Source organism: Zonotrichia leucophrys, chromosome 3 (assembly GCF_028769735.1).
Source record: "Zonotrichia leucophrys gambelii isolate GWCS_2022_RI chromosome 3, RI_Zleu_2.0, whole genome shotgun sequence".
In the NCBI taxonomy this organism is placed as follows: Eukaryota; Metazoa; Chordata; class Aves; order Passeriformes; family Passerellidae; genus Zonotrichia; species Zonotrichia leucophrys.
In genome coordinates, this window is record NC_088172.1 from 46,320,260 (window position 1) to 46,344,700 (window position 24,441).

General features: G+C 38.4%; 1 protein-coding gene across 8 annotated transcripts in view; it reads right to left on the minus strand.

Moving 5' to 3' along the window:
• The window catches only part of PTPRK (protein tyrosine phosphatase receptor type K), a 388,545-nt gene that overhangs the window by 66,425 nt on the left and 297,679 nt on the right, over positions 1-24,441 (minus strand). For all 8 annotated transcript variants that reach the window (XM_064708032.1, XM_064708028.1, XM_064708031.1 and 5 more), the window contains exons 9-13: positions 15,324-15,433; positions 13,911-14,112; positions 10,944-11,049; positions 3,915-4,188; positions 1,014-1,050 (exon numbers count right to left, since the gene is read on the minus strand). In XM_064708032.1, the coding sequence (XP_064564102.1) occupies positions 1,014-1,050; positions 3,915-4,188; positions 10,944-11,049; positions 13,911-14,112; positions 15,324-15,433 (729 nt within the window). The remainder of the gene's footprint in view (positions 1-1,013; positions 1,051-3,914; positions 4,189-10,943; positions 11,050-13,910; positions 14,113-15,323; positions 15,434-24,441) is intronic.

Here is a 24,441-nt window from a genome sequence, read left to right on the forward strand (position 1 = left end):
TTTTAATTTCCTGTTCATATTAGCATACCTCACTTGATGAAAATGCTAACACATATTAAGAAGTACATTTTTTTCCTGGTTTCTCAAGAAAACATTTGATTGCTACCATCTCATTAGAGACATCATCTTTTCATTTGAACAAGATTTAAATTGAGGGAAGTTATTGAAAAAATGGGGCTGATGTGCCTCTGCAGTACTTTAATACCTGATTCCTCCTATCTAAAGTTCTTTTTATGCTGAATATCAATATGCAATTAGAAAGAGACAACATAAGTGCTGGGCCTCTGCAGAAGACTCTTTGGGCATTTGTAAGCTCCTTGCTTGTTTAGCTGCCAGAGTCCATGAAGCAACTGGCATAATCAAGCCACCAAAACGAGTGGCTATAAATACAGCCAAAGCAAGAGATAACAATAAACAGAACAATCAAGTCCTTATTTGAAGATGAAACAACGTTTTTGAGTGAGCAGTATGTGATTAACCTGCTGTATATGGGGTCAACATGATTTATTCTCACAGCTATGCAGTCAGCCTTAGTCCTGGAACTCACTTGCTGTCAGAGAGGAGCTTTTCTCAAATCAACCCTCTCCTACGTCTCACTAACACTTGGGAGCTCTTACTTAGGAAAATTAACTGTCATGTCCTTCATTTAAATTATTTCCACCCCTGCTTGAAAATAATTGTTAGTCTAACAGACAGTTTACCCATGTGCATTTCTTCTCTCCTGTCCATCTATCTGCTGCCTGCAATGCTTCAGCACTCTAAAAGCAGATCTTGAAAGCCACAGACAAAAAGGGGGAATAAAGAAGTGTCCTTATTTTGTCAAAATTCTGTGTATTGCTAGAACAGTACTCTCTTGGCTCAATACCAAAGAATAAAAAGCAGCAGACCATTACATTTTAACACAATTGAGTGGCTCAAAATAGAGGGATAGCACTGGCTTTGCTTTGAGCCTTTAATAGCAGCACCACAATTCATTTAAAAAGCTACTTTGTGTGTGGGGACGAACCTCTTACCTTTTGTAGCTATTCTAACACACTGAGTTTTGGTTTCCTGTTAAGGAAAGAAAAGTAAAGAAAATAGTCAGATCAAGGTCTTTTTCTTGCCCTCCCCACTCCATACATTCATCTTAGATCTACTGATCAGCTGGTACAACCCAATGAATTGGCTCAGGGCTCTGGGCTTAGCAGGGGTGGAGGCTGGGGAATTTCGTCTTGATTGGAATGTATTGTCCAGGATGATAATGGGGAGAAAAGGTGTGGGACAGCCCAAATATAGCAAAATTTCAGGTTATTAAAATAAATGGAAACCATGCCGTAAGAATGCAAAGAGAGGATGCAGCAGGAGGAAAAGGGAGGAGTGGTGCTCAGATTTATGTCACAGCACAAAAATGCTGAGCTTGTGTTGACCTGAAACAGTACTGTGCAGCAAAGATACATTTGCTCAGCACTGTCTCCAAAATTATGTCTTGCTACGTCCTGGCACTCTTAAAAAGTCACCTGAAGCACATGAGCAACACGCTCTGTCATGCTTCTGGGTGTGGAATAAGCGCAGATGCAGCTCAGATATCCCTCCACACAATGACACAGTTAATCTACAATCTATACTGTGTGCCCAGGAGACAGTGATTTGATAGCAATGTGTTTCAGAAGATGTTGCACATGCAAAAAAATTTCTGTGTAATTTACTACTTTCTCCCCTCAAATTTCAGATTGCTGAAGTTTGGTGAGCAATTAAAACAAATTGAATTAAAACAATTTACTTGGTTTTGCACAGTTTGGACAACTTGAACAGACAAGGATCAGTCATAAATGGGATTTCTGACCTTACTGTACAATGCGCAGTAATTTTAAAAGAAAACATACTGAAATAGCATAAGGTTGTGTGAACATAAGGTATTAGATCACTCTAAACAATATTAGCTTGTAATTTGAAAACATAATAATTTCAGTTTCACTCTATAAAATATGCTTACTCTAATCCTCCATCCCCGAATACCTCCCTTGGCATCTGTCTCCTCTTGAAGATTCAAAAGCAACAGGTAAAATATGTAGATGCCAGTTTGTAAACACAGCTTGTAAAGTGCTAGCAAAACTCTAAGCTGAGGCACTGTAGGTGTTCAGTAAGGACAATTTTTCAATCAAAATGAAAGTCCCACGAAGTTTACTAACATAATCCTACCCATTCTCCCTAGTTACTGGATTTACTTGTCCGTTTCTGTTCAATATGTCTGCAAGGATCAGAGTAACCTCCTCTCAACCCTACATGTACTTCAGAGCCTACTTTATTTCCCTCTGCCTGTTTCAGATCCCACTGGTTTACAGCAAAGCATCTGTTTAAATATTCTGCAGTTCAGGTGTTATCTTACAACCATTAGATCTCTGTCCTGGCAGAATGCAGTGCAGTTCCCCTCAAAACCTCCCCCTAAATCCCTGTAGGAACAGGAATTTGATCCAAAGTTTCAAACATAACAAAGAAATCTGTTTTAGGATTAAAATTTCTCACAAACTGAAATCACCAAAAAATATTGTGTTTAACTAAAAAGTACTGTGTTCTCTCATTTTCTACTTGTCTGTCAAAATGTAAAAGCCAAAATAAATATCTAAATATATTTTGTACTTTCAGTTTACTTTTCCCTCCCTTTTTTTTTTCCTCAGTGAATGAAACAGATTTCTTTACAATGCAGTCTATTGGAAATCCACAAAAACAATGGAAATTATTTTTAGCAGGTGAGGGAAATATGGATGGGTGTCTAGCAGTCACCTTTTAATTTGCTTTGTTTACTTCATATAGGTCTTTAAATAAGAATTGAAAAGAGGGAATGGTCTACTGAATGAGAAAAAAAAGTCCAGTTTTCAAACACCTTTGCACCCATTTTCACTTCATGCATATCCAATTTTCATAATCATAGGTAAAGGTTGAGATTTCCTTCAAAAGACTCCAAGGCAAGGGTGCCTGTTAGCAAGGATTTGTTTAGCCACCAGAGTGATCCAAGCATAAGGAAAAGTAAACACTGCTTCTGCTCCTTTCCAATGGTTCTGCTGGATATCAGTGATTATCAGCCTAGCCTTTCTAGTTCCTGTCTGAACTGCTTGGACACCTCAGTTTTCTAAACTATATATCCAAATATTAAATTTTAAATACCTAAAGCTTCTCCATCTACCATATTTTCCCTTCTCACCAATCCTTTTCCTCTCCCTCATTTTTCATTTACAAGAGTAAAAACCATTCAAAAGCAACAGCCTGGGGCTTGCAGAGCCACAGTTGTTCTTTGCACCTGGAACCTCGGAACCTCTCTCCCTGACACTTCTCCTCCTTCCATATGCACACAGAGCCAGCAGCAGCACTCAGCAGCAGAGTTAAAAAGAGGCACCCAGGAGGTAATGAAGGTGAATGATAGCCATAATTCCACTGCACAGCAGGGCTGCAAGCCTGGTGTACACTTTCTCAGAAAGACTCTCAAACTCATGGTGGGCCAGCAGTTACTTTTGCTCAAGAAAATGTTTACTTTTTATTTGATGTCCAGTGTGAGAGTCTTAAAAAGTTTGCAATGTTTTGCTAGCCCACTGAGCAGCCCACATTCTCTTTAGACTGCAGTAATTTAATCTTCTGAGGAGTGCAGGTACTGAGAACTGGGGAAAGCGCTGCGGATGTTATTTACCAAGGAGACAGTCACAGTCCTGAAATTACTTCCCTCAGACAATTACTATGAGATACATTAATCTCCCATCTAGTAGCAGTTTCTGTGACACGAGGCTGATGTGAAATGTGAATGGCACACTGCCATGCTGTCACAGCACCAGGGGATTTCAGCCGTGCCACTGCCAACACCTCCCACGTCTGACTCCAGCAGCCCTAGCTGTCACCACAGGCATGTCTTTGCCTCCTTGCAGGAGCCAGGTGCTGTCAGCACTTGCCTTCTCCACGCTGCTCATGGCCTGGAAGTAGATGTTGTAGCCTTTCCGAGGAGCCAGCGGCGGGTTCCAGAAACCTTGGTACGTCCTGTTGTCACCCACAGTAAAGGGGGCTGGCTCTGGCAGGTTTCCTGGGGGCAGCTGAGCAGCAAAGTAGTATGGTGAGCCTCCACTAAGGGCAGTCTGATAGGTGACAGGGATTTGGTAGCACTCCATGGCACCAGTTTCTCGCTTTGTTCGGTGTGGGTGCAGCTCTTCAACAACAATCTGGTAGGCACTGGTGAGAGAGAGGAAAAAAGGACAAGAGAGGAGATGGATGCAGAGAAGAAACAAAGGCTGGAAATACAGCAAAACTGTTTATTTCAGCTGTTGGAATGAAGCAGCATCCTTTTTTTTGTGTGTGTGTGTGTGTGTGCGTGAAAAACAACAATACAAATCCATACATGACCTCTTATTATTACTTTCCTTTAAAACTTTTTTCTTTTAAGAAACACAGGAAAAAATGTGTTAAACTACAACAGATTAAACTCTTGGCTGATCAGAAGCAATCTGAAGTTAGCATTTTCCTTTGAAACAGTATTAGAGAAGGCTGAGCTTCAAGTCCCAACATAATGGCTGCCTCCAGGCTGTGCTTGAAGCACCAATTTGCAGTTGTCATATCATTAGAGACAGAATGTGCTGACAGGCTTCTCCACCTCTTGACCTTGCTGTGGCTTCTATCTTGGCTCAGAGCTATGCAGATCTAAAGTACAAGTGACATGCTGTAATACAAGCACAGATGGACAGAAATCTGTCCATTCCACTGAACGAGACTGCCTCATTCCTTTACAGTTGTCAATGATAAAATATTATGAATTGCTGAAGCAGAGACTATTCAGCCCATCAAAACAGCACCTCAACCTCCCAATAACTCTGTTGAAATGGATCATGGCTTGGTCACTTTTCAAAATCACCTGCTTAAAATAGAACAGGTAATTATAATTCTTTCTTCTTTAGAGGAACTACCTAACTGCAGGATGCTACCAACTCATTATCAGCTTCCTCTGCTTTTCAGAAGTAAAGAATTTACATAGTGAAAGCAGAAGGCAATCCTTCATTTTATAAGAAAAAAAAAGAGGTTTGGGGATTTTAAGGCATGTAGACAAGAAACCTGAAGCTTTTGAATTAAACTGGCAGACTTGTCTGTCTTAGGTTTGCTATAAAGCTTTCTAAACTGAAAAGGTAAAACTGAACCAAATTCTCAAAGTGTCACTGCATTGCTGCAAGGACTCTGAAAGGCAAAGACAGTTCTCCTCCTTTCAGAATTTGTGCGGCAGCATTAAATTATTTTGTCAATTTTCTCTGCTACTGCTGCTCAGAAAACCCAATAACTGCAGTGGCAGAGATAAAGTATGATACTAGAGAATGGAAGAAAGAGGAGAAGAAATAAGAAATTAGTTTCATGTCTTTCCTAAGCTGAAAGAAGATGTTAGCATTCCCTTTTCCTAGTGTGTAAAAATTAAGCAGGAATGCTTCTTTCCTCCATTTCAATATGCCCAAGAAGAATATATAAAGTCATTTCAGTTTTGAAAGTCCAGGTAGAAAGAAGAATGTAAAAAGAAAAAAAAGTTAGGCCTGGGGAAATGTATTTCTCATAAACTGACCATGAACTGAGCTCAGTTATACATCACCTTCTGTGGTAGCCTCTATGTATTAACCATCTCCAGTTAATGGGGACTATACCAACAAATCACTTACACAAAACCCCTGTATATCCAGTATATTTCTTTATGCTTCAAAATAAATGTACTAGCAAAAATCCCCAGAAGCATTGATATTTTAAAAACTTGACAGGATGAAAAATATTTTAAAAATTTTTATTTATCATGTCCCAAGGTAAGAAATGACTACTGGCATTCATTCCCCTCCTTGGCCTGGCCCTGGACCCAAGCAGTGTAAAAACACTGTTTCAGAATTGGGCAGACAACCAGCTGGAGAGCCCTGGGACACAAACACCACGTCTCTGCTGCCTGAATTCTGCAGTCTTCTCTCATCAGCTGCCAGTGGTCTGGGACAGACACAAATTCTGCTCTCAGAAGTGACAGAATAGCAGGAAACTTGTCTGTGACACCCTGGGAGCTTCAAAGGAGAAAGCCAGCAGGGACAAGGAAGGACAGTGCAATGCCTGCACGTGACAGAGGCAACAGTCCCCTGGAACAGCCTGGTTTGTCACACAGCTCTGAAAATGAGACACACTACAGCCAGCAAATCAACCGCTCTTCCCCTCTCCCATTTTATAGAATAAGGGATAAAGGGGTATCTTCATTTTAAGGCATATCTCCTTTTTGAGAATAAACTCTCTTAGGAGACAAAAAATGCAATATGAAGGGCATGAGAGTCAAATTGGTTAAAAGTCTCTTTTTATAGCCTTCTTTAAAAGAACACTGATTTTTGAATGGGATATAAAAGGTATGGCAAAATTTTAAGCATAAGACCACAATAAAATGTGACAGTTCTGAAAAACTTTCAACTAAATTAATTTCTATAAAATATAGTCAAAAATGCTTTTGGACCCCCCTACACATGAAAAGCTACAATATGCGGAAAATAAGACCTAGATATACATATTGTAGTCATCTACACTTACAGAATAGAAAAAATAGCAAATGATAGAAACTGTTTTAAGTCTCCAACAAAGCGTTATTTTTATTTTTTTTAAGTGTAGCTTCACTAAGTACATTTAAGTAAAAGATCTGCCAATCCTCTTTAGATAAGTGATCTGGCAGTATTGTTCATGCAGCATTATAGGCTAACGAGACATACAGTAGTTTACCTCTGGGCCCTTTGTGATAGCATCTGTTTAAAGCCATTTACAACACACTGCAGTGGCTCCAGAGCAGCACTGTTACTCTGTGTGCACACAACAATGCTCGGAAAGGACACCCTGCTGTAACGTGTAACGAAACAAGTCAAAGCTAAATTTGCAGCTTGAAAAGTGGGGTGTTCACTGGCTGCAAATGTGTTTGGTATCAGGTATTAGTGAAAATTTAACTATGTACTCTGCTTATCCCTGTGTCTTTGCATATAACTATTCCTACCTTCAATTATCTTAAATTTTCTATACATTTTTTCTTTTCTGTGCTGGTGAGAATTCAGTTATTGAGAGAGCTTTTTTATGACAGGAGCTGAGGGAATTCCTACAATAGAATTTTTTCCTCGTCTTTCCATACAACAAAGAAGGAGTAAAATAGGGAAATAAAGAGACAGGAGTGGAAAGCTTAGATGACAGTATTCCTTCTTCTTGATGACTAAAATAAATTCTGAGCTATTCTGAAGAGTAATAAAAATTTCAGAACCTGCTACATAAGTCATCAGGATCATAAAGGCCAAAGAGTTGTTTGAGACAGCCAGGTAAGCAGAGAAATTTTGAAGATACAGCAGCTGAAGAGCTCCTCATGGAAATTTCCATGAAGAAATTATTTCTCATGACAAAACCTTCTTTAGTTAATTAAAGAAAACCCATACAGTACCTTGCTATCGACCAAGAAAATTGCCAACAAGTGAAGGAGGTCTCTGACAACATCTTCCTTTTTATCCCTGCCTAAAAATTCAGGATCCAAAGAGATATGGCAGTGGTAAATGTTGTTCATGCTTTAGCCCTGTTCTGACTGGACTTTAAATACCTGCTAGACATTTCTTTCTATGTGTCTAGTGGAGACACATCTTCCTCTCCTTTGACAAGCACCAGACTGACTGACGAGCTCAAGTTTCAGTCCCAGCTCTTGGAATTCTAATTGACAATGATTGTTTTAGTTGCTCCCTACCATGGTACCCTTAATTAATCTTGCTGCAAAATGAAAAAAACCTAGTTCATTCTAAGGAATTACAAGAAAAGCACTTTAACAATCAAATAAAATAACTTTAATAGTTAAAAATTTACTCTGATTCTGATGTACACTCTTTGTAATCCTTATCTGCAGTAGGATTTGAAAACAAAAAAAAATGTTTTTCTGATACTCAGTTAGGAACCTTCAGGAAAAACTACAGCAACAAATCACATCTTCAAATGAATCACCGAAGCACCATTGATTCTCCTGACTGGAATCTCATCCACAAGATTGATGGTGAAACTATACGTGCTTCAAAGTGAGCCTGAGCCATCCAGCTTTGTCTCCCTTTGCATTTCTGGTTTGTAATTTTGTTTTTAAACTCCAGGAGGCCATAAAGAATGCTAGGGATTGCACAATAAAACCTGACAGTGAAGGTATGATTAGAGCCATGTTAAAACTGTGACAACTAGGGCAGCCAGGCAGTGTCTTAAAGAAATACTGCACATAGATTATACTTGAGATAAGGAACATCTGCTTGCTGAGGGCTGTGCTGATTGGGAGGCTATGATGGAAATCTGATCATGGCATAAATCCATTTATAAAAGCAAAAGCGTATCAGACTGAACTTTTTTCCTATTTTTTTTCTTTTCCTATTATTTTATTTTTTTAACATTAACCTATTGATATGAAATGAAATGACCATATACAGCTCCAGAGATTACAGAACTGGGTAAAAAAAAAAAAAAACAAAAAAAAAAAACCACCAAAAACAACTTCTCAAAAAGCCAGCTGTATTATTCATGGTCAGGGTAAAAACAGCATCTGAGTCCCTTCTATTCCATCACAGCTGCAGGCACGGTGATCCATTTTTTCCCCACCTACCTAGTAACACTCATTATGGCAGTAATCCAGCTTCTAGAGGAAACAAAATTGCAGTATGGATGGAGTGATGGAGTGAAGCTTCACTGAAATATATCATAAAGTTTAGCAAAATGCATTGAATCAATTCAGAATTTCAGTGTGCTACATTTATCTCCCTATTAAGAAGCTGCAGAAAAGTACCTGACTGCAATATGCATAGCTTCAGAAAAGGCAATAACACCATGCCTTCTGCATTCCCCTGGAGAATGCTTCTCATTCCAAGCAAGGAATAAAACACCTGGTTGATTTTAAGAATAAAGCCTAATTCTCCAGTTATGGTAAAGGACTTCTTTCCTTGGCCTCTTGATGTTAGAAACTTGATGTTAGGTTTTAGAAGTAAGAAAGAAGTAGGCTTTTTTGAGAACACAGCCAAACAACAGTTATTAATACTCTGTGAAACTATCACTATCAAATCTTCTATTAACGTTTAGTACACAGGTCCTTTCTGCCATCTTCATAGGCCACAGTGACAAGCTCATGCCATTGAACTGAGGATGCTGTGAGGAAAACTGACAGAATAAATGTGAGGTTTAGTCTGCAGGTTTACTCTGCAGCAAGTTCCTCGTCTGCAAGAGAAACCAGATCTTTCTGAAGTAGGGTGAGTAATTTTCTAGCCACATGAGTAATTCTCTAGCCACATCTCATCATGCTACCAGTTCAAGAAAGAACCACCCCTTCAGGAGAAAGACCCAAGACCCAAGATTGACGCCCTGAAGATGGGTGGTGGGATTGAAGGTGGAAGCCCGCTGCTGTCAGCACAGGAGTGCCCTGGAGCAGCTGCTGTAAAGATGATGTGCACCACTGCCATCAGCAGATCCCAGTGGTGTCCAGCAGGGAAGCTCTGGGCAAGAATCTGCCTCAGTTCCCTCAGATGGCCAGACACAAGACTGAAAGGATGTGGCATGGATTATGTGAGAAACAGATATCACATTTCCTAAACAAGGACAGCTTTCATTAAGGACAACAGCAGACACCTGGAAGCCTTTAAAAGCACCTACAAAGGCATATAGTGAAGCAAGTTTAAGCACCTGCAGATTTGGGAGTCTGAATTCCATGGTATTAAATTTTAAAAAATCCATATTTTAAGAATTCAAGTCTCATACTGAAAGCAGCCCTGTTCCCCAAAAATCCTAGGTTTGCCCCAGAGCAATATCTCAGAAATGAATGATACGTGAGATAACAATTTTAAATATAACACATGAAAATCTCCTATAATGGAGAGGAATATGGATTATCTTCTATGACAGAATATAAATAAATAACTTGATAATATCAATCATAAGAGTGATTATACGATAAGCACATAGAAATTCATATAGGTATGTGACTCATCCCCCACAACGTCCATGTAAAACATACATTCCTCTTAATGGAAATAGACTTAAGAGACAGTTAATTTTCCTCTGCTTTTAGGGCTTGGGCATGTGACTTGGCATCAGCTGAGCCCTGATAGAGGACTTAATGTAACACAGAATGAAATGCATTAGCCTGTGTTTCTCTAAAATGTCACAAGGGTAATAGCATGAAAACCTTCTGATGCTCAGCAGCTAATTAACCCCCAATTAGTCAACCCTGCCCCTGAATATTGCTGATGCAGCCACATCAGTAAAATACAAATGGAATCAAATAATATCATAAAATTTTTACACTAACAAGTAGAAGTAAAGATCAGGATGGGGACTAATCTTTGCAAACAAAATTAAATTATCTCTCAACAGAGAGCAGAAAGGGAAAGACCCCTCAAAGTTAACATAAATGAAGCATTTTAATATGATTAGAGGACATGCCAAATAAAATTTAATAGCTTGCTACATGAATCCCAGTAAGAAGCGCTCTCAGAAGAAAAAGGTCAAATAGTTTGTATTCATCACTATTTTTCTCCCATTTCCCCACAGCTTACAATTTTCCAATCACACATATATGCTATAGAGTAGCTGACTTTGAAGCACTGGAGTGAAAGTGTTATTTTGAAATCTACTTTCTGACAAACACCTTTCAGCATCATATTTCAGAGGTACTGTGAGAAAGTAAAATGAAATTATAATGGCTAGAAGGTAGTTCTGGGGACCCTATATCAAACAGGTCAGGTAGCTGAATGATTCAGGCCAGGAGTATCTTTAAAAAAAAACCCTGCCAACCCCAGAATTTCTTTAATTACACATCTATTGGCAAACTAGGTGTAGGTAAGGAAAAAAATTAGTGATCTTAAATGAATGTCACTCAGAAATGAACAGCTCTGTATACAGTGACATAACAAATATTCAAATATAAAATCAACTCTTTTGATTTCTTTTTTTTTTACCTGATAGGTGCACCTTTGGCCTGTGCAGGTCTCAAGAGTACAGTTATTGTAGTAGCAGTTTCATTGAGAGATGCATCCACTCCTTCATAGTCTGGTAAAGTGGGAGCTGATTAATGTTGAGGGAATAAAAAGAACAAGAAACAAATCAGTGAAAACATTTCGAATGTTTATGAGGTTGTGGCTGCTTGGATATAGAACAAAGAGACAATCTTTATCAGCCATGCAAGTATTTTTAAACAGTTTTTCCAGTCAGACACATTCTTTTACTGTGGCATGAATGGGATTTAATGAACAAATGATAACACTACCCCTAACCACTTCCCATCAAATCATGACACCTCTCAACTTGAAACAGCTTTATTCAAGAAGGAGAGAAATAGAGGGAGGAGGTGACTGACAAGAAACCCTAAACTACAATAAAATCCACATTTTTTGCAGCAATTTTTCTACCCTGCAAATAACTACAGTCACCATGTCAAAGACCCAGCTTCTACCATCTGCCTTGAACAATTTAAGAGCCTTCCATATTTCCCCTTAAACGTATTGGGAAACAATGCCAATATCAACCAGTGTGCAGGAAAATTGGACTTGTATAGACATGCATCTGTGGGCTAGAGCTGGATCAGGGAATCCATTCCCATGCCCATTCCTATCAATGGATGGCCAAGCTGCTCATTAATCAGCTTCAAAACCACTATGAAAGAACAAAATCAAAGTCAAAACCAGAAGTAGTTCAGGAATTGATTCACTAATGGGCTGTCAGGCTGTCACGCCTCCATGGCAGCAGTGTTTGTTGTGGGTGGGATGGTGAGTGTTGGCAATTACTTCAACCATCCACCTTTAATCTGCTGCTGACTTCAGCCCCAGTGCAAGGAAAGAAACAGGATTTTCTGCGAATCAGAAAAGAATAGATTGCTAAAAATTGCTAATTTTTCATAAGTTTGAAAACTATCTGCATGTTTGTGTTTTTTTAAATATGTGGCTGTATCATTATAAAATCATTAATGAACCCTGTATATTTCCAAATGGACTTTCAAAAAAGATGTTTCCTAGCAGGACATGAATCATTTGAGTCATAATAATTTTACAGTACTACATCAATAGATAGAGGAGCTCTGAAAGATTAAAAGCCTTGCTTCATTAGTCCTAGATCCTAGATGAATGCAAAACCTGCTCTTATTTCAGGAAATAATATTTTATAGAATTAATGTTCATTTAATGTTAATTTTAAAATTACTGCTTACACCATGTTCACTAGAATCACAGTAACCACCTGTAAGCTTAGTTAAAAGGAATCATTTCAGCCCTCATTAAACGAAAGTTAGCATTTTCTGAAACATGTGTCGCTCCATATAAAGTACCTCATGCAGAGTAGAACTGGACAACAGTTCAGCCTAAAGCAAGATGGAAAGAACAGGCTGAAGTTCAGATACAAGGGGTGTCACAGCCTGCGTTTGAGCTTTCCTAACATTAACCACATCTTCCCAAATAACAAGACACACACTCTGTCTAGAAAGTTGTGCTATAGTGGATTCTGGACAAAACTGCCAAAAATTCTGTGTGGAAAAAGAGGGCATATCTGAAGAAGCCTGAATTCACTGTAGTTCTAAATAATCCAAACACATCAAGGAACTTTTTTCTCAAAATACTGAAATATCAGACATGCTAGCAAGATATAGACCTTTTTTCTTTTCCTTTTACTAAGGGATTAGAAGACAAGCATGCAAGGACTACACCACTATAATACTTGAAAATTTATGAACTACACCACCATAATATCGGAAAATTTATGAACTAGAATTTGTTGTGAAGAAACCCTTAAAACAACCTGAGTGAATTATCAGACTCCCAAATAATCTAATAGCTACATAAACAGAATAGAACACATAATTTGGTAGTTTTTGTGGATTGGCTGTGTTGTTTTGAAGGGACAGGGGTATGAGGAGTGTAAGTGCTTATGTACTGGGGTGGAATTCCACAAAGTGTTCCAGTTAGTAATGACAACTACAGCATTTTATTTGCTACATAATTCAAGGAGTTCTACCTTGAATTTTCTCACACTTTGATTTATGGGTGTGTTTTCATGTACTGTGAGGAGACTACGTGAGCTGTATCCCACAAAAATCATAGGTGCATTCTGTTACATTATTAACTTCTCTTTACAGGACAATCTGAGTTTCATTATGACAGATAATGAGGAAAATATCCTGCTTTTTGTTGTTTAAATATATAAATGGCTGACTTCTTTGATCTTTGCCAAGCTCTAAAGTCACCATGTCACAAAATCAAGTTTCTCTGAATATAGCATTGACTTATCTTCCACTATCAACTGCATAAGCCACTATCTTATTTTTTGAGAATAGCATTGAAATTTGACTGAACATTTCATTTGACATAACTGTCTTCCAGAGTTTACAGTGCATTACTAAGACAAATAATATCAAAGTTGGTGCACTGCAATAAATCAATAAAGGCACAAGGAAGCAGACCTATGTGAATCTGGCAAAAGAAATTCACACATTGTCTCAACTTCCCTGACCCTGTTACAGCTGTGTGCTGTGAGTAGAGTCACCTTCAGCGAGTCAGTAATTTTCTGCACCTGACTTTACTAACCCGCAAAACAGATGCAGTTCTTAGTGACCTGTGGAGTGTTGACAGGCCTAATTAATTAAGGTTTACACAGCGCTTCAAAATCTTTGGATGAAAGTACTGTATTACACAGAAAAAACAGTTCACAGCTACAGCTGAGCAATTTTCACCTCATGTAAGGATTTATCCCTGAAGGTATGCTACCCTGTGGTGAGTACACCCAGAAACATTTTAGTAACATAATTTCTTAACATGGTAGGATTTTCTGTGGGTTTTTTTTTTAAGCATTTCACAATTTCTCGAGTCATACAAAAATATTCAAAAGACATCTCCCTTTCCCCTTCCCTGCTTTTTCTTTACGCTGTTCTTTGTTTTTACCTGAGATATTGGTTGTTACATTGATGGTAGTTGCTGGTCCAAACCCTTTGACAGTGCTTGCACGTATGAAGAACTGGTAGGTAGTACCGGGGTGCAGGTGAGAGAAGACGTGGTGTGTGCTGTTCCACAGCTTGGATACTGTCTGTGGAGGTCCTGCCACTGGAACTGCGGGGTCAAATGACTGTATACTGCTATAGCTCACCTGGTGAAACAGAAATTTTTGCAACAACTCTTAAAAGCTTTGGCACAAGGGATTTAGGTTAGCTTGGCTGGAAAGGAAACAAAAGACACATGATCATCGAGCTACCCATTTATCTTGGGGATACCACAGAATCATATAATCATTTAGGTTGGAGAAGATCCTTAAGATCATTGATTCCAGCCATTAACCCAGCAGTGTCAAGTCCAGCACTAAACCAGTGAGGATTTCATGTGTATTATTGAAGAGTTTGCCTTACTTAAAAGGCTATGCAGACACCCTTCATCATTACTGCTGGATGACACACTCCCTTGCTAGTTAGAGAATCACCATGGAACACTTTGAGTTTCACAATTTCATTTTTCTGTAGCTGCTCTTTCAGTGCTAATGTCAGTGTTAATCCCCTGCCTTTTGCATCTGTTTCCAACTAAAAATTAAGGAAGCATTTATCTGCTTTAATCTCATTAATCAACTGCTTTTACATAGTTTATGTATGGAAAACGTCACTGTTACATTCCACTGGGGGGAAGTCATCAAATAGCTGAGTGGGGTTGAGCTGCCCACCTGGTTTAACTCACACTAGCTTATAAATTTAGTCTACATTAAATAAATAAATAAATAGATAGAAAAAAATTAATTTTTAGGGGATTTTGTTTTGTTTGTTGGTTTGCCTTCCTATAATTCACTAATACGCAACGTTATATCTTTTCTCCTTTAAAAGAAGAGTGCTAGAAAGTGTGGTGTTTGTTGCTCAAATCAGGTTGTGTTACCTGCCAACCTCCTATGGAGATCCCCAGAAGGCTCATAAAGTAAATACACTTTAAACAGAATTCATATGGAGTTTTTCTTAGAAGGCAATATCTAAAAATCTAACAAAGCTAAAAAAAACATTGCGCCAAATTTCATAACCATCTTACTTTTCATGTAACCTTTGCTTCCAATGAAGAAAATTCTGTAGATCATAGCTGTCATGGCTTTGGAATGGTATACAGCAACAATTAAGACATTTAAGGCACTTGACAGGGATGGACAGTTATATGCACGATAATTACAAATTTTGAGTATATAACCACTACAGAAAATCATGTATTCAGTAAATGAAAGGAGCATACTATTGAATAGCTGCTTAAAGAGCATAAACACCCACTGTCAGCCACCCCTCTTGATGTACCTCCCTAGCCCCATCCTATGCTTGTTAGGTGTCTGATAATTACCTCATACTGAGTAATGATGCCATTTGGATCCACAGGTTCCTTCCAGTTGAGGAAGATCTTATCTTCAAAAGGAGTTCCTTTCACTGATTTGGCAGGTATAGGGCCTGGCACTACAAACACAATGGAAGTTTTAAAAATAGGAAATTCAAGAGAAAAAAACTAAACAGATGACAGAACATCCTATTAAAACCAAAAGTGAGCATGTGTCTACTTTTATTAATATTCATTTGCATGCAAAAAGCAATGGTAGAGAGTGTGAAAAAGCACTTCAAAGTGTATTTTGTCATTTGCAGTGCAGAGAGAGCATGAAGTTGAAACATTAACATTATCCCCACATACGGTTTTCAAAACTCCATGCAAAGTCAAATTGTCTCATGGTATAGCCAGGGGAAACAGTTCAAGCTAGATTACAACTTCAGGGAACATCACTGAACTCTGTAATAAGCGTATCTTAGGACAAGGACTACACGGTTCTAAAATTCTTTTAAATGGAAAAAAATCAAAGGCAGGGAAGAGTTTCTGTTACACAGCTTCTTCCAAAGGAGAGAAATTCTTACAAAACAGTTTTCAATCACGTCTTCTTATGATTTGTTGTTTTAGAAGAAATCCTCGTTTAAAAGAGAGGGCTGAACATGAGGAAACACACAAGCTTAGCTGCCATTTCTTTCAGCCTTTGACCTCCTCATGTGCAGAAGGATCAAGACTGCTTACTTCAAATCTTTCCAATAAGAGATGTTTTCAAAGCTTTGAACTGAGCAACACCAAGATCACTGTACCTATTTTTTTAAAAAACAAAACCAGTATCCCTGGTGTAATAACAAGTTTGAAATGTCACCTCAGGCCTCTTTGCCCAAGTGATTCACAGCACCTAGTAATCCCATCAACAGCAGGCAAGAGCATTTAGTTATCTCCCATTACAGCTTACAAGATATTTTTGCCTACACATACAATTCCTTTTTATCAGAGCAGCTCACCTAGATTTGAACACACACATGCTGAAAGAAGGGGGCGAGCATAAGGGAGCGCCTGGAGAAACTCTGGACCCAATGAAACACCTTCCCCCTCAAAGAGATGAAGTTGTTCAAATTTGCAGTCTTTCAATCTAAAATGTCATTTCTATTAAATATATTGATATATATTTCTGTCTCCTTCTAATAAGCCTATTTTCTCCAACGCAACTTTCCGTGAGCCTTATGCATGACACTCCTTAGATATTCATTGTCAAAGCAGACTGCAGTTTTATAAAGAGCAAAAATAAATTAAAATCCAATGGATCAAAGGAAGTGCCAGGTGCTGTGCTAGCAGCCGGAAAGTGCGAGTGGTCTCTCCCATCAGTGAAATTTATTTCAGTCTACATGCAAGCTATAAATAATGATCTGACCGTCGGTACAATCAACATAACTTGGCACATTAATAATGTATTTAAGTAGTCAAAACAGCCCAGAAGTAAATAGGTGAGAGCTTCACAGCTCATCTAACTGCCATAAGAAGGCCGAGGAGAAGTTATATAAAATCAGGCTGGTGCTTTTCTTCAGGGTCCCAGGACATACCAGGCAGTGGATGAAGGCTGACATGCAGTGACAGCCCCTCTGTGCTGTTTGTTCATTGAGAGACTTCCTGTAGGCAATGTTTCATTTTTCAGAGGAATACCCTACAGAATTTCCTCACATCTCAATAGAGGTATGAATGTACCCTGATCCACATGACATTTTCCTTGGGAGATGCATGCACGATTTTTTGTGTGTGCATGTACATCTGTGTTTGGGAAAGAACACAGGTACACTCCAGGGCATGTACAGAGTATATGAAATTTGACATTAAACCACTTCAAAGTATCTGAGGTTAAAAGAAAACAGACATAATTGCTCAAAAACATGCAAATACTTTTTGTAAAATGCTTTAAAAAAGAAATGTTTCATATTCAGTTGAAACTGGGTGTAGGGCTCTACATTTGATGGTTGCATAAATCCTCCTACACCTTTGCTTTAAACACAAAGGTGGGAGAAGCCTCTAGGCTCATCTCATTCCATGACTCTTTTCTTCTCCTGCAATACAAAGTTTGATGCTTAAGGCAGCAGAGCAATGTTGAAGTGACTGGAATTATGTGATCCCAGTTAGTTTCATGCTTCTCTTCCCCCTGGCATGGGAAGGGTACAAGAGCAGAAGCTATCCCAGCAGTGAACAGCTTGCTTGGAATCCCAGTTCAAAAAGGTCATAAAGAAAAAGAGAGCAAGCATCTAGAGAAAGAGAATAGTAATTCCCATAAACATCATCCCTCCCCACAAACTCATAAAAATTGATGTAGGGATTAACTTAAATAATTTGAGAACTCAACTGGAATTAAAAAAAAAAAAAGATAAATAAAAGTTTAAGTGCCCGGAAAAAGGAATATAAATTAATATTAGTTTGAAGGACATATTTTGATGGTCTGAAGTTATTTTTTTTCCTTTCCATTTTCCAGTTTAGCCACAGTAAAAATGTCTTTTAATTGTGTTGCTTTACCAAAAGGGTAAAGGGAGTGAGGAGAGAGAGAAAAGCAGAAGAGAATTTGTTTAAAGAACAGAATATCTTCAGGTTAATCAAAATAATTTCTTAGCATTTTTGTTTGTTCTTTTATGTCTTTGTTATTATATCAGTATTTGTTACAAACAGAAATTTTAAAAAGGCCAAAAATAGTAAAAGAAAATCCCTAAATCAGCAAAAAAAAAAAAAAATCCCTACCAACAAAAGAAAAAGGAGCAAGGTAACCTGTTGGTAACCCTACCCTGAAGACTCAAACTACATTTCTCCATGTAGGGAGCCATTGCTGTCTACTCCCTGCAACTCCCAGCAAGACTAAGGACCTCAGAAATTCCTTAAACTTCACCTTTCCAAAAGAATGGTAAGAGCCCTTTTTTCTAGTGGATTGACTTTGGTTGGAGGCTAAGTGCCCAGCCAGCTGCGCTCTCACTCCTCTTCTCAGCAGGACAGAGGAGAAAAAACAAGATGGAAAACATTTAGTGGGCTGAGATAAGGCAGATTACTAAAGAGGGGGAAAAAAAATCCAAAAAAGCAAAAGTTTGCACATGCATAACCAAAGGGGAACATTTGGTTCCCACCAGTGAGCAGTGTTCAGCCACTTAGGAAGCAGGGCTTCAGCATGTGCAGCGGTTGCTCCAGAACGCAAAAATTGCAAAATAAAGATTTTTCCCCCATTCCTTCTCCCTCCCTTGGGCTTTTACATGTGAGCTGACATCATATGGCATGGAATAGCCCTTTGGGTAATTTGGGTCAGCTAGCCCTAGCTGTGTCTCTTCCCAGGGTCTTGCCCAGTCCCAGCCTCTTGCTGAGGGAGAATGTTGGGAGTCAGCACCAACGCGGTGCCAGCCCTGCCCAGCAGCAGCAGCAGAACCCTGGGGTGTTATCAGCTCCTTCCTGGGCACCAACGCAAAGAAAATGAGCTCCAGCTCAGCCAGAACCAATACACCTTTGCATGATATTTAGCAAGGACTTGGGCCAAAACCAGCCAGGTAAATGTCATCCCTGCATTGATAATAGCTTCCAGAAAACTCCTCACAAACAGCAGCAAAGCCTTTCCTCAGGCTTGTGTGAGCATTTCCAGAAGCTCCATCACTCACCACAGCACATTTTTGCTGACTTCCCAGCTCCCATTTTTTCCTACATGAGCTCCCACTCTTTCCTTTGGACTTACAGAGAGTTTACACTTAAATCAAAACACACAAGACTATTACTAGTGTGTTAGGGTGAAGTATGTTAATTAACATAATCATCTGGATAATTTAGAAAGTATAAGTAGATGCTAGACGAGTAGAATTCAGACCTTTTGGCCTCTGCACCCACTCTTAAAAAAGATGCTGATCTGCTGACCTTGTGAAGTGTGACCCCACTGTCTCTCAGTGACAGCAACAGTAAACACACTTTCTTTCCCATGCATTATTCTATGCTAAACTTCCAACAAGTCAGGATTTACACTTTTCTGAAGAAGTGAAATAATTTAGGTGGGTTTAACTATATGGATATCAGAAGAGATTTTGAATTTAAGCAAAAACAAACCAAATCAAGCAAAACAGTAAAACAGTATACAAACATAAAATGTATATATATGAAAAAGTAAGATAAAACAAATTCAAAGGGAATCTCAGCAAGGTTTTATAGTGCAAACAACACAAGCTCTTCTTTCATGATTTGCGTGCATCTCCAGGGCTCTTTTAATAAAACTATTTATTCATATAGTGAATAGCTGATAATCTTTTCTTCTATATGCATGTGGAATGATAGACTTTATAAATACTATGCATATTGAAAGTACAAACCATCAATCTGACATCATACCAATTCATTTTAGACCAATATATTTGCATTAAATTATGTCACAGTCACAAATAAATTGTTATTCACAAATAGTGTCACTTAAATGTTGTTCTGCATGGTCTTAACAGGAAGTTTATATTACAATACATTACTTCTGGAAAAACAATGTATTAACTGACACCAACCACTATAAAAATGAATTTATATTGCTTCAGTTTTCCTGCTACAAAATATTGAAAGTGTATGTAAACAGAGTATTTTTATTATTATTATACTCTGGGAAAGCCATGCACAGAATTACTATGCTCGGTGGCAAAAGTTATGTGCAGAAAAATGTAGGGTTATATTGGGAAAAATTCTTCTGTTGTAATCAAAAAGGGCAGCATATTAGCAGCAAACTTACAGCCTTTCTCTCAAAGTAGATGCTCATTTTCAGGAGATGGTGACAGTTAATCTCTCCTACTGTTCAAATGTAACCAGAAACAAAAATGGTTCACCTTTCCATTGGCTTTTTCTGAGGGATTTGCTGTTTTTATTTTAAACTTTACTACAGCTGGAGACTAAGCTTTAAATAAAAGCAAATTTTGTTTATTAAAAAGCAAAACCAATACCAGAACTGCTCTTATTGGTCTTTACCATAAAAGCATTTGCAGAAAAGGTGGTGACAAAAATTACTTCTTCGGAAGTCCCTCAAGTTAGACTATTTGCAGTAAAGAACAAAAATACTATTGATAGTTAGGGAAACAACCTGATTTTATATTGACAGTGGTGTACATGCTCCCCCTGACATTTCCTTTCCAGCCCCAGTGTCATAGTTCAAGCCCAGCCAGCAACTAAGCTCCACCCGGCCAGTTGCTCCCTCCTCCCTCAGCAGCTGGATGGGGCAGAAAACAATGAAGAAAATAATAAGAAGAGCAAAGATAAAATAATTACACTATATGTAACAAACTCTGTGCATTGCAATTGCTCATCACTCACAGACTGATGCCCAGCTGTTTTCCCAGCTGTGAACCCTGGCTGGGTTTCACCCCAGTTTATACACTGAGCATGACTTTCTGTGGTATGGAACATCACTTTGGCCTATTTAGGTCAGCGTCTGGCTGCATCCCCTCCCAGCCTCTTGTGCCTTCTTGCTGGCAGGGCATGAGAAGCTGAAAAGTCCTCAACTCAGTATAAACACTACTTAGCAACACCTAAAATATCAGTGTTCTATCAACATCATTCTCATCCTAAACCCAAACCTCAGCAATGTCCCAGCTACTAGGGAGAAAATTAACTCTATCCCAGTTGAAGTCAGGACACACATTTAGAGAGTATGCAAAGCATTTCACTCTTCCCCTTTATTTTTTGTCTTCTAATTATAACATTTCCTCTTCCTCTACTGTTCCCCAGAGTGGCAAGCCTGCTGGAGCTCTCCCAGGAACATGAGTAATGATTGGACAGTTGGTGTCTTAACCCTGCATCTCAATATCTCTGCACGGGGCAGAATGAGCCACAGACTCTGAAAGATCAGGGGACCTCATTTATGCCCAATGAGCACATGCTTTGCCCCGGACCAAAGCTCTCTTTTACTTTAAGCCCCAAAATGGATTCTCCTATTCCAAGTGATCCTTTTCAATTAGTTGTTTGCCTACTGTTAGATGACACACTCCCTTACTGGCTATAAAATCACCTTTGAACACTTTGAGCTACACAATTTGCTTTCTCTGTAGCTGCTCTCTCAGGGCTAATGTGACTACTCCTGTTAATCCACTGCCTTTTGCATCTGTTTCCAATTAAAATTTAAGGAAGCATTTATCTGCTTTAATCCCATTCATCCACTGCTTTTACAAAGGGTCCCTCTGAGTTGGCAGCACTCTGGTCAACAGGCAGCTCCAAAAACACGTGCATGCTGATGATTCATGCTAAGTGATAAAATCACTGTTGGTTATTGTGCTTTGTCTCAAAGTGCCAAACACTGTCCTTGCCCAGCATGTATGCAGCCCCAGGTTGCATGAGCCTTCTTCTACTTCCTTTATCAAATTCTTCAAACAGTGTACATCTTCTGTACAAGCCATGAAAAGCACCGAGTCCCTGTCATAGCACAGATAATGCAAAGTGCCTGTGTACTCAGAAGAGCTTTTTCGAAACCTAAGTAGCTGTGTGGTTTCTCCCCAAAGTGAAAAATGTTTGGCTTTTAAAACACACACAAATTTCCTTCTTTTCCAAATTACCCTCTTTTTGCAAAACTTTTTTTACAGTGTCTCATTCAGGGGTTTTATTTTTACATGAAGTACAACTTCCTGGAAGTACTAAAATATACTTTAAAGATTAATTCCATCTTCCCATGCTAAATAGAAATACTGAAACTACCAAGTATTCAGATCTAGCTCTGGTCAGTAGAAAGACTGTTTTCAGACTGTCATAGTGTTCCTGGGCTTTGCTATCTTGCAGATACTGTAATTACATGTTATTAAAACTTTTCTCATTGGTCAGCCACGGCTCCAAAGAACTGAAGTACAGCTTTTGAATCTTATCTCATTCTCCTGCTAATTATTTCTTGAGTTAACTCTGTTCCAGGTATCATATGCAACTGAGTTAACACTCTGACAGATCTAACCGTTTCTGAAAGACCTCAAGCCCAGCTGCACAGCCTTACATAAATGTGAGCCTTTGTGAAAAACAGATATCTTTCCTGTCTCACAGAAGAGCCTCAAAAAGTCCAAAGTCCTCTGCTTTTAGAAAATCCTAGAAGTTCCGAAAAGTGTAAAGAACCTAGCAGAAGGGAGGAATTGACATGAAACATGTAGTGAGATGAAAGGAAATGTTAAAACACAGCAACCGAAGAGACAAAAGGGACAGCTTGGAAGAATGGGGAAGTATGACAAAAACCAGAAGATGAGGGTAAAATGGTAAAGGGGAAGAGAGATAGGAAAACTAGGCCTAGGCATCTCAAACTCTAAAAGTCTATGAAGTTTTTGCTTGTTTAGCAGTACCTTATGGAAAAAAAACACCACAGCATTGGAAAGAATCCCATATTACAGAAAAACTAACAAAAATTTAATTATCAGTTGTCATCTGGAGTATTCAAAGTTTCTATTTATGAAAAGTATACAAAATGAGTGCACAGTTTCAAATAAACATGTCATCAGGGGCTGTTTCTAACTAGTGTTATTTGCAAAAATGCAGAGCAACACTCTATTTCCTCTATATTCCTTCTCCAAAATGAATCACTGATAATGCCTCCATGATATAATTAAAATTATGCTTACTCTAGAAACCTGCAAAAACCATGAAGACAGTGCAGCTTCATCTGACCACACACGAAATGTAGGGCACAGAATCACACACATAATTGGACTTCTCATCTTCTTAGTCCAATTCTTACTTTAGGCTTCAAACTGTGCTTGGAAATGGTTTCAGATACTTGATCAGTGAGACTGGAACTAAATTAGCATTGTACACATAAGCAGTCAGCTACAGGATTTAGTTTACTATTGCTGTGATAGCTCAAGGAAGGATTCAGGTGTGAACCTCTCAGTATTGTACATTGTCAGCAAGCCCCGAACTTTGAAGACATGGCACATAGACTTTCAATCAATCAGTAACACAAAATTAAAATCTCAATATTTTTACACAGAATAAAGCTCACAGGAGGCTATTTTCAGGTCACAAGCATTACTACCACCAGCACAACTAAATATAGATACCTTTTAAAATGTATTAGTCCCTCTGTGAAAACAACATCTGCTTCAATCAGTTTACCCTGGAAACCTTTGTTCACGGGGTGAGGCTTCTTCTATATTACACTACTTGAGACACCAAAGCCAACTTGACTTGAGTTCACTGAGAGCACACTGGTGTGTCAGCTCGAGACCAAAACCTGCCTTATGTGCACCATCTTCCAAGAAAAATCCACAACAAAACTGGGAGACAAAGTTTTCACTTGACTCTGCTCCTGGCAGGTACTGACACGGTGACCATCTGCCATCTCACGCATCTAACAAGAAAAAGGTTTCCATTGGAAACCACAACCTCTCTTGAAAACCCAGGTAAAAAGGAAAAGAAATCCATTTTCCATGGACTTAACAATATCACTACTACTCTTTTTAAGTTCAAGGAAAGTAGCAACCATACAGTACTTATCATTAAGTCTTCATATGATGCATCTATGTGTCTATAGTTTTCTACAGCTTCTCATATTCTACCTATTTAATATTTTTTTCTTTTTATTGCAACAGGAAATATATTCCTCTTTTATTTCTCATAAAGTTGAAAATATATGGAAAAACAGCACTACCAGACTCTAACACTGACTCTTATATAAAGCTGTATTTCCCATTCATTTATTTTGCAGGCAAGCCAAAACAATAGCTTTTTCAATTTTACCTTTTTGTTTATCTACAGTCTTACATTAGTCCAAATATTCTATTTTTGTTACCTATGGAAGTATCTGTTTACATTTTGCTCTTGTCAGTGTTTTCACAAAATGTAAATATAAGAAAAAGAAACAAAAATTGTTTTTGTTACCACATTTTAAATATATTAGGGAAAAGGATAATTTTTTATTTTCATATCTTTGTTACCAAGATTCATAGCCTAACCTCTGAATGTGTCACCATTAACATGTCTATTTCTATTGTTTATTTTTTCACAACTGAGGCAAATTCAACTGTCTTGTTGAAACTTTGTTGAAAGCATTTTAAAGAGGAACCCCAGAATATCTGGAGTTGGAAAGGACCTAAACGGATCACTGAGTTAATTCCTGAGTTGTCAAAGTAATACTTTAATTTGATAGGGGGCTTTCAAATAGTCAATAGATACAGTA